The sequence below is a fragment of the Numida meleagris genome, chromosome 26 (assembly GCF_002078875.1).
Source record: "Numida meleagris isolate 19003 breed g44 Domestic line chromosome 26, NumMel1.0, whole genome shotgun sequence".
NCBI lineage: Eukaryota > Metazoa > Chordata > Aves > Galliformes > Numididae > Numida > Numida meleagris.
In genome coordinates, this window is record NC_034434.1 from 4,192,844 (window position 1) to 4,203,732 (window position 10,889).

The 10,889-nt window shown below is 65.8% G+C and overlaps 1 protein-coding gene across 1 annotated transcript; it reads right to left on the reverse strand.

The window, feature by feature from the left end:
* On the reverse strand, positions 2,702 to 9,730 carry JUP (junction plakoglobin). Its single transcript, XM_021378002.1, has 14 exons — positions 9,414 to 9,730; positions 8,314 to 8,567; positions 7,816 to 8,054; positions 7,155 to 7,356; positions 6,681 to 6,825; positions 6,179 to 6,282; positions 5,214 to 5,552; positions 4,774 to 4,929; positions 4,542 to 4,661; positions 4,275 to 4,425; positions 4,062 to 4,183; positions 3,869 to 3,908; positions 3,595 to 3,758; positions 2,702 to 3,517 (listed from the first exon to the last, which is right to left on the reverse strand). Exons 1-13 carry the CDS (start codon positions 9,637 to 9,639, stop codon positions 3,613 to 3,615), a joined length of 2,244 nt encoding a protein of 747 aa, XP_021233677.1. The 5' UTR covers positions 9,640 to 9,730; the 3' UTR covers positions 2,702 to 3,517; positions 3,595 to 3,612.

Here is a 10,889-nt window from a genome sequence, read left to right on the forward strand (position 1 = left end):
GGGGGCGGAGTCGGGCCCGGGGTCGGTTCCTGCGGGGCGGCGGGGTCCAGCTTGGCGTCACATGGGGGGGCCGGCTGCCATGGGCTGTGCCTCCCCCCCCCCCCGGCTCCCCAGAGCGGCGCTGGGAGCCGCAGGGTCCCTCCTCTGGCCGAGCCTGGGGAGAAGGAGTCGTCAGGGCGATGCTGGGGACCAGGGCCGCATCCCGTCCCCCCGCCTTGCGGGGACACTGAGCGTCCTCGTTGCCCCCCACCCGCCTCCAAACCCTTCCCTGGGGCAGCATCGCAGCGGAGCTGCCGGGCTCTGGGAGTTGGGAGGACGCGGGCAGCAGCGCCGGTGCTCGAGGAGCGCGGGGACGGTGCTCCAGGACGCGGGTCCCGCCGCCCCGGGCGGTGCAGGGCGGGTCGGGGTGCAGCGTACCTGCTACGCGCTGCTCCACGCCGCCAGGCCGCTACGTGACGCGGGGTCTCGGCACCAAAGCGCGGCCCTGGTGACACGCGGGGGTGGAGGACGCTCCGCAGGGGCCGGGCGGGACCCCGCTCCCCATCCAGGTGCCCGGCAGCGGGCGGACGCAGCCGCGGTGCCGCAGCTCTCGCGGGAGCCGCACCTCGCCGGGCAAAGTTCGGCTGCCATCCTCCACCCCAGTGCCAGCGGGATGCGGGGCCGGGAGCACCCGCGGCAGTTGCCAGCGCGGCCATAAACGCATCATGAGATCTGCCATAAAACCAGCGCGGCGCCGCCGCCTGCGGTGACCCCGGTGCGGGCTGCGGCTGCGGCACCGGCACCAGCACCAGCAGCGCTCCCGTTGCCCCCAGGCTGTGCCGTCCCAGCGGGTCGCTGCCGGAGGGCGCAGCGGAGCCGGGGCGTTGGAGCGGCGGGACGGGGGCAGCGCGGCTCGGGCTCGGTCTGGTTCCGGGTGCACGTGCAGCTTCGCTCTCGTCCTACCCCGCCGCTATCACGCATCTCCTCCTCACCTGCTCCGTGCTGAGCTCACCCAGAGCCCTTCCCCACCCCTCGCCTCCTTTCGGAGCTGAGTGGGATGCGGGCGGCCGGGCTCGATCCGGGCTGTTTTTGTGCCCCCGGCTGCTGCAGTAGAACTTCAGGCTGTGGGGGGAGCAAGGAGGCTGTGCTGGGGAGAGGTGGCCAGAGGGGATGAGTGCGGGATCTGGGCTGGAGGGGCAGTAGGACGGGGGAGCTCCCCGTGCGGACACACAGCTGGGTGGCACCGCACCGGAGGGTGACCCAGCGCCTGGTGTGGCTGCAGAGTGGTGGGGACGAGCACAAGGCCGAGGCGGTGGCCCAGTCCCACAGGTCCCGAGTGGCGACGGGGAGAGAGCTGCGGAGCCGGCGCCAGAGGGCAACCGGAGGGACGGGGCGGGCGGGACGGGGCACTGCGGGGACTGAGGGCACTGCGGGGACCGAGGGCACTGCGGGGACCGAGGGCACTGCGGGAACCGAGGGCACTGCGGGCTGCAGGCACGGCAGGCGCGGCGAGGGGCCGAGGCCGGGTTCTGTACCTCTGACCCAGCATCCTCCACACTCCCAGGTCCCGGCCGGACCCCAGCACCAGCAGCCGGCGAGCAGCGCTCGGAGAGCGGCACACTGGGGCTCTCCCGGGCTGAGGGCTTCGCTCCATTGCCCATCACTGCAGCAGATCTGTGGGACAGAGCGATGCCCGACCCCGGCCCCGCAGCCCTCCGGAAGCGCGCTCCTTGCTGCCGGGCTCCCACGGCTCCCGGAAGGCAGCTGTTGTTTTGCTCGGCCCCGATCCTGGCACGGGACAGAGCAGGAAGCGGGGCCGCATCCCTGCAGCACGAGGCTTGGCCGCGGCCGTGGGGCTGAGCTCGGTGGGACAGCCCTGGAGCCAGCCCCGCTTCCTCGCCCCGCTCCTTTCTGCTTTCCGCCCCAGCTCGCCCTGCCCGGGCTCTGCAGGCGTAATGCTCAGCGCAGGGGCACAGCCCCGAGCCGACCCGCGCGCTGGGGAGCGCAGCGCGACAGATGCGTGGACATTCCCGTCCCGTCCCTCACCCCCCTGCACGGCAGAGCTGGCCCGAAGCACACGGACGGAGCGAGGCATCGCGTCTCCCGTCTCCCACCGCTGCGGCAGCCGGGGCCACCCGCTCCCGGCGGTGCCATCCCCGTGACAGCCCCGGCACAGGTCCCCGTGCCGAGCAGGGGGGACGCGGGGACACGGCCGAGCAGATGGGCACCGTGAGCTTCGCGGGTAACTTTGGGAAGCTTCCACCTCGCAGCGCGCTCCCAGCCCGGCGCCCGGAGCCGCTTCCACTCCGCTCTCGCAGGGAGCAGCTGTCGGTGAGCGCTGCGGTGATCTCCTCCCATCTGCTGCCGCTCGTACACCCTGGTTGCGAGGCTGGGACCGGAATCAGTCGCCGCTTTTAACCCCGCGGAGCGCAGCTCCATCCCGGCTCCGTTCTGTCAATCACAGGAGCTCGGTCGCAGTGCGCGTTTATCCCCAGAGCTCATTAAGATGAGCTCCACACCGCAGCAGAGCTGAGACGCCGGTGATGCTGCTTAATGAACAAACATCTTAATTACCGAGAGCTGCTTCCTCCTGGCAGAGCAGACATGGGGTGGGCATGCAAACGGCCCAGCACCATATCTGATGTCAGGGCGATGCCCACCCCACCCCAATGGGACCACGGCCCCCCCCGGGCTGACAAAGAAGAGGCTCATGACGACCCGGGGCTGGGGGGGTTATTTTATTCTTTGCTTTGGTCTATACAAAAACAACTTATAGAAATAATAAAATCTTCCCTTCCGGACCCACGCTGCAGTAACAGTCCGTCCACTTCCAGGCGGAGCGTTAAACCATCAGATCCAGAGCCTCTTCAGAAAAGTCATCAGATTAGGAAAGAGAAACACACCACTCACCAAAAGAAGGGAGAAGGGTTAAAATGTGCAACAGAGATCGGTACAGGGACACGGTTCCTAATGCTGGAGTCACTCCTCTATGGGCACTGCTGGGACACAGTTGGCTCCCGGCGGCTGCTGAGATCCGAACCGTGGGCGTCCCCAGGGCTCCGGGTACGGCTCCGTTTGTTCTCAGCAAACCCTGGGCCCTCTGTCATCAGAGTTTGCAGAAAACAAAGGGTTTCTCCCGTTACATCCCTTCCCCAGAACGCTAACGCGCAGAACAAATCGTGGGGACGTGAGGAAGCACAAACTTAAAGACGGCAAAAGCCATTGGCACCATATTAAAAATAAAAAGGAAATATATATATTCATAGAAAAGACTATTCTGCCAATGAAAGGTTGATAAAGATGCGGGATTTGTGTGTTTTAAAGCTTCAGAAACAGTATTTGGATGCTGGATGCGGCAGTAGGTGCTCGAAGCAGTCCCAGGAGGAAGGACCCTCACGGACCCACAGCGAAGAGAAAAGAAAACGGAAAGATGAAACCTCTCGTGGGAATGGGGACGTTTGTCTTCAGGCACTTCTGTCTCCCGAGTCCTTCTCACCAACACTCAGCTCTGGGGCCACCCTCCGCATGGAGGAAACGCCTGCACACGGAGGAGCGGGCGTCACTGCGGGTTTTGGGGAGTGGGACGTGCCCCCCCACTCCCCCGACCCCCCCTACCTGGTGTTGTGCAGGCGGTCAGGCGAGCATGTGGTCGGCGAAGGGCGCGCGGACGCCGTCGCTGTAGGCGTCCATGGGGTAATCTCCGTCCATGTCCATGTGCATGTCGATGGGGTCCAGCGGGATGTCACCCGAGTACATGGGGCGGTAGCCGGGGTCCACCTCTGCCGGGGGACAGGGGACACTCAGCACCCGTGGGTGACAGCCGCCCTCCCGGCTCCCATGGCACTGAGAGGGACCGAGCGGGCACGTGGACCCACAGGGCTGCACTCACCGTCCGAGTAGGGCTCGTTGATGGGGATCATGCTCTGAGCCTGGGGAAGAAGGCGGCACGCTTTGAGACACGGGGAACACACTCACGGCACTCAGTGTCCCCATCCCATGACCCAGAGCCACCCACTGCTGCCATGCGGGCACTGCCGTGGGGGCACAATGCGGCTGCCCCCTCCCCGTCCCCACGCGCTCACCGCCTCCCACGCCGCAGGGTCGTGCTTGAAGAGCGAGTTGGTGAGCTCCACGGACACACGCTTCCTGTAGTCAGGGTTCTTGTCCTCGGAGATGCGGAAGAGCACAGCGGCCGCGTAGGTGGCTGTGGGGGGACAGGAGCTGAGCCGCTGCAGCAGGGACCAGGGATCCACCTCGGCGAGCAGAGCCCAGAATGGGGCCGGGGCTGCACTCACCTGTTCCCTCATTCCTGGAGTGCAGCAGCTCCATGAGTGGAGCCGAGGCCCCTTCAGCATCAATGGCATCGGCCGCCTCCTTGTCCTGGGCCAGCTCGCACAGCACGCCAGCTGCCACACGCTGGATGTTCTCCACCGGTGAGTAGAGGAGCTGCCAGGAGAGAGCGGGGCGGCGTGGGGCTGCGTCCCCGATGCAGCCCTACACGGACACGTGCGCTCCCAGCAGCCGGGAGGCAGCACAGCCCAGCCCCATGTCCCAGCCCCTACCTGCACAAAAAGGGGAATGGTGTTGAGCCGGAAGATCTCCATGCGATTCATGGGGTCCCGGGCCAGGATGTGCAGCGCTCCCGTGCAGCCCTCCACGATCTCCTCCATCTTGACACCATCCTGCGAGGGGACGTGCACTCAGATGGGTCCCCGTGCCACGGCCCCACTGTGCACTAAGCGTGGGGACAGGCACCCTGCCAGCTTGGGGACACCTGGCTGTGCCGGGACTCACCGTGTAGGGCTGCTGCGTGCCAGCCGCCACGTGACGCTGCGCGTCCTGGTGAGCCTTCACCAGCAGCTGCACCAGGCGCGGGATGACGGCCGCCTCCTGCAGCGGGCCATGGTTGGCCGGGCACAGGGCCAGGTTGCGGATCAGCCCGATGGTGGCCTGCAGCAGGGGCACGGAGATCTGTCAGATGGGGACCAGAGGCACAGGGCACCCCATGGCCCCCCCCGCAGCACAGGCTGCCTCCGGCTTCCTGCATCCTCCCACACCGGATCCTACACCCCCACGGCGGGGGTGGGTCGGGGGGCGAGGCTGGGTTTCACAGCAGCAGCAGAGCACGAGCAATTTCCTCCCATTAGCAGCCATTAGCCCGACGGAAACACAGCAGCCGGTGCGCAGGGCTCCAGCTGCAGCTCCCCCACCCTCACAGCCCCCCCGCCCTGCACCTTGACCAGCGGCCACTGGTTGGGCTGGTTGAGCAGCTTGACGATGGCGGGGATGCCGTAGTTGAGCCGCACGGAGTTCTGCGCCATCTCGGCCTCGGGGTGCCGGCTGGTGAGGTGCCGCAGCGCGCAGACGGCCGGCTCGGTGATGTCCTCCTTGTCGCCCGCCCGCAGGATGGTGTGGATCAGCGCCTCCACCCCGTTTGACTGTGTCACCAGGGTCTTGTTCTTGCTGTTGTTGCAGGTCAGGTTGGAGAGCGTGCCGGTGGCGCAGGTCAGCACATTGACATCGTCAGAGCTCAGCTGGTTCACCAGGATCTTGAGGACTCCATCCAGGCCCTCCTGCGGGGGCAGAGATGGGGGTCAGAGCAGCACGAGCGGCAGCACCAGACGTGCGCAGCTTTGCTCAGTTTAACATCCCCACCAGGTTTTTCCTGCTGGAAACACAGGAACAATGCAGCCCCAGCTGCTGGGAGCGATGCAGTGAGCCAACATTACCAGAACGATCCCATAGTGACCAGAGCCCTGGCCCCAGCTGTGCAGGCAGCGCCAGGAAGGGGTTAAAGTGCTGCGGCCAGAGCCAGGGGACCCGGCTGCACGCTTCCACCGCCAGCACAAATAGTTTCCACACTGCATCAGGCGCTAATCTGCAACCCGAGCACATGGGGAACGCATCAGGAGGTGACGAAGGGCTGGAAGAGCTCAGAGCTGAGCCCTGGGCACCTCTTGGGCTCTGCAGCTCCAGCTCAGCATCCTTGTGGGGCTGGGAGCTGGGTGGGCAGCCGCACGATCAGGGTGCCCGGGGATGCTGCTGCAGCTGATCAGATGCAGAGCAGCATGAGGACGGCGCTTCGGGATCGGCCTGGCATGGGCACGGGGCTCCATGGAGGTGGCACTGACCCCAGCTGCAGCTGGGAGGAGCTCCCCAAAAACTGCGCTGAACACAGCACGGCAGCCCCCAGACCCACCTGCTTGGTGGCCACGTCGGAGAGGTTTCGCAGGGTCCAGAGACAGTTCTGCACCAGCCGGGGGCTGGAGCTGGTCAGGTGCTTGCCCAGAGCCTGCATGCCGCCTGCCAGGGACACGAGACACTGTGTCTATAAATATCAACACACACAGCTCCCGGCAGAGAGGAAACGGAGCCGCGGCGCTGTGCACGGCGAGCACAGGCTGGGTGCCACCCGGCTGCCACCTCCAACGCATCACGTCGCCGCGCGGCTTAGAGGCTGGCTGCTAAACGCGGAGCGGAGCGGCTCCCACCCGCCAGCCGGGCTGGCTCCTGCCCATGTGCAGCCCCAGAAAGCGCCTCAGCAGCCACAAACCCAGACATGGGTGGTGGGACCCGGCTGTGTGAGGACCGGCGTGCCCCACACGGCAGCTGTCCGCGGGAGGGATGGCAGCAGCACGACCCCTCCTCGGGCATCGCCCCAAAACCCCACCGTCCTCAGGAGGCGGCCCCAGAGCTCTTACCGGCTTCGACGATGGCGGGCTTGTTGCTGGGGCACACTGACAGCACCTTGAGCACCCGGCTGGTGGTCCACAGCAGCTTCTCGTAGTTGTAGCTGCGCATGATCTGCACCAGAGCTTGGGGGCCTCCGTTGGCCAAAATAATCAGCTGCAAGGCAAGCGGGCAGGGTCAGGGCCAGGGTGCGGGCAGCACCACGCGTTGCAGACCCTTGGGACGTGCAGCATCACCCACTTGGGGAGCAGAGCTCATGGCCCCGTGGGGCTGCAGGGGCTCGTGTGTGGGAGGAGAGCAGCAGCCCAAGCACAAAGACAGAACCGTGGCCCTGAGCAGCAGAGGCAGAACCAGCCACGCTGACCGACCGGCCAGGCCAGGACCGGCTGTGCTGGCGGGGACGCAGCGCTGCGAGGGGTTGGGCGCGATGCTGAGCTGGTGGCAGCTGTCCCCGCCCCGCCAAGACCCCCGAGCCATGGGCTCACCTTGCTCTCCTGGTTCCCGTAGGCGAGCAGCTGCAGGCAGTCAGTGGTGATGGCCAAGAACTTGGGGTTGTTCTTGTTCAGCAGCGGCACCATCTTCTGCAGCCCGTCGGCCAGGCGCACGGCCATCTTGGCGCCCTCCTGGTAGAGCAGCAGGTTGTGCAGCGTGGTGATGGCGTAGAAGAGGACCGACTCGACCGGTGAGCTGTGGGCAGCATGGAGCCACGTCAGCACGGTGCAGGCATCCCCAGCTCCACCCCCCAGCGCGGCCCCAAGCTCCTGGGGGTGCTCATCGCTGCTCTGCCCCATGGGCACTGCTGGGCAGGAGCATCTCCTTGGAGTCCATCGGGACACACTCCTGGCTCAGTCACCCTGTTGGCGCCCAGGTCCTTTCCGTAGAGCTCCTCTCTGGCGGCTCAGCCCCCAGCCTGCACTGATGCACGTGGTTATTCCTCCCCAGGTGTAGGACTCTACATTTGCCTAAAGCCCTGCCCTGCCTGGCCTTGGGCACCCCCAGGGATGAAGCACCCCCAGCTGCTCCGGCAGCATCCCAGGGCCTATCTGCTCTCTATTTGCTCTAACAGCAAATAATTTATTCCTTTTATCTAATCTAAACTCATTTTTCAGTTTAAGCCCACCCTCTCCTGTCCAGCCCCTCTTGTACCTGAGCATCCTGACGAGGGCCGGGATGCCGCCAGACTTGAAGATGGAGAGCAAACCCTCGCGGTGGTGGGAGAGGTTGTGCAGGATGCTGGTGGTGCAGCGCGCCGTGTCCAGGTCGCTGGTGTTCTGCATGGTGCGCACCACAGCCGCCACAATCTGCGATGACTGCATCAGGGCACGGCGGGACGCTTCCTTCTTGGAGAGCTGGTTCACAATCATGGCTGCTTTGCTGACAACCACCTGCGGTGGGGAGAGGAACCGGGGGTGGGTGGGGGTCCTGGGACACACCGGGATTCCTGCTCCAATGGGTCACCCTGCACCGAGGCTGCTGCTTTTAACAACTTGTTCACCTTGCTCCAGGAGCTACACTGCAGCGTGTGGTCAGACCCACGGCACAGAGGTGGGAAGGAGATGGTGGGAAGGAGATGGTGGGAAGGAGATGGGAAGGATGCCCCAGGAGCCCTGCAGCTCAAAGCCCAAGCGAGGCATGCTTGCTTACCGGGTCCTCGTCGTTGAGCAGCTTGGTGAGCTCTGGGATGGCGCGGGTGGCCAGCTCGGCATCGTCCTGGTAGTTGATCAGGTGCACGATGGCCGACTTCAGCATCTGTGAGGGCTCTGCCAGGCGCTGCACGTTGGTCTGCTGCCCTTCCACCTGCGTGGTGATGAGCAGCGAGCGGTCCTCCACCGTCTCAGGGTACATGGCAGCACGGACGCGCTGAGCCCGGGTCATGGCCAGCTGAGCCTCCATGTCGGCTGCGGGGAGATGGGGAGGCAGCGTGAGGCTGGGCTCTCCTGCAGGAGTGCTCCCAGCGCTGCTTCCTGATTGCAGTGAGCCCAGCACGATGCCACCCGCCCCGTCAGCAGTCCCGGCACGTCCCGCGAGGAGCCAGCGCTTCCAGTGTAAACAGATATGGCAGTGCAGAGATAAGGCAACACTCAATTAGGCAGTATGATTAAGCAATTGTCACACAAGGCCTGTTAATTAAAAAATTAAGGGTATTTTCAACTCGGGATCAGCTGGCACTGGGGATTAGGAAAAGGACACAGAGCCCTCCCGGGTTGAGGCTGCGGGGATGGGCACAGCAGGAGCATACCCAGCACAGACCCACACCCCCACCAGCACAGGGCAGGCACTGAACAGAGCTCTGCTCCCACCAAAGCTGCAGCACTGCCCTCCAGGACCCATCTCGGGGAGGGAACCAGCACAGCTCTGCCCTCCTTTTGGGGACAGGGTGAGGGGAAGCATCTCCTCCGGCACCGCGGGCTGTGCCCACGCGGCTGCAGCCCGGCTGTCAGGTTTGTGGCACACACCGGCAGCTCGCAGCCGTGCCGAGGCAGCTTCCCAAGCAGGAACACCGGAGCAGACGCCGACCCGTGGGCTGGGACCTGCTGCTCTCCCCGGAGCCAGCCAAGCGGCTGCAACATGTGCTCGGCTCAGCACAGCGCGGGGCTGGCTGCGTGCCCTTGGTGCAGGGAAGGAGGGCAGCAGGAGGGTATTTCAGGCAGCGGCAGCTCACAGGAAGGCTGCATGGAGCAGTGCCCAGCGGGAGCACAGCAACAGCCCTGGGGAAGGCAGCAGCAGAGCTCCCCGGCCCCTACCTTGCGCTTGGCTCTGGCCCTGGCCCCCGCCCTGGCAGTAGCTGGTGGTGGTGGTCTTCTTGATGGTGTACTGCTTCCCGTACACCTCGTCGTCGTCCCCCATGCACTTGCTGCTGACGGAGGGCACCTGGGTGTTGACGCCCGAGTGGATGCCCGAGTCGTAGGTGTAGGTCTGCTGCCACTCCGTCACCTTGATGGGCTGCTCCATCATGTTCATCACCTCCATGGCTGCTCTGCGGGGCAGAGGGGAGCGTCAGAGCCTGGCCCTGCAGATCGCTATCTGCCCTCCTCCCCCAAGCGAGATGAAAGGCAGCCCCGCCGTGACGAACCCACAGCCATGACGAACCCACAGCTCAGCATTTTGCTGCTCCTGTTCAGACACGAACCGTGGCTGCAGCCGGCGCGGAGCTCAGCCAGCGCCTGCCACGCAAAACCGCGTCCCAGCAGCAAATGGGCCACAATGCTTACAGGCTGCTGTCTGCCGACGGGAGCTGAGCACGAGGCTGAGCCTTCAAGAATAAAGAAACCCTTCGAAGGGACGCTCCTAAAGCCCCTCAAAATAACCAGGCAGACCCAGCACAGCATACTCAGAGCTGGCTCCTGGCAGCACCAGGCTGGGGGACACCAGTGTGGCCCCCCACCGATCCCCCCTCCCATGCACATTGGGTGCCACAGCCATGACCAGCTCAGGGAGCAGCAGGAACCCGGCACAGGGTCCTGAGGGGGCAGGGCAGCCTCAGCAGCACCGGGAGCAGTTGTCTCAGTGGGCGGCAGTGCTGGCACAGCCCCAGCACAGAGGCTCCCAGTGCTGGGGGGCAGCGCCGGGAACACTCTGGGCACGGGATCCCCGCACCCAACCCCGGCACGGGAGGCTCCGGGAGCGGAGAGCGAACCGGGCCCCACGGGAGGTCCCACGCAGGCGGAGCAGCGCCCGCCCGCAGCCGCCCGCATGGCGATGCCATGAGTCACCGCGGGGCTGACGCTGCTCCCCGGCAGCCTGCAGCAGCTGTCGGCCTGCAGGGAGGTGCCGAGGGACGAGCCCAGCTCCCAGCCGTACAGCCCGCACTGGGGGTCGGGGGGCTCCGGCCCCAACGCACTGCGGGGACAGGGCAGCCCCAAACCCCCACCAATGCAGTCCGGGCTTGCTTTAGAGCAGGACTGGGTTTCTGCTGTCTGCAAGATGGGATTTGGGGGAGCAGGGGTGAGGGGGGGGTCACAGCCTCACAAGCACAGGGGGCAGGAGGCTGAGTCACCGACCCCACGCAGCCCCCGGCCCGTCGCCATGCACGGGGCCACACGGAGGGGATGAGTCAGAGTTTCAGACTCGAGGAGCAGCGCGGGCAAGCAGAGGCGTCACCACCACCTGCGCACACAGCACCGGGGCAGCCACGGGTCCCCGCTGCAGCCCAGGGCTCGGGGGGGTCCCGCAGGGCCGGCACTGCCCCGGAGAGAGGGGCAGCAGGAGGAGCCCCCGGC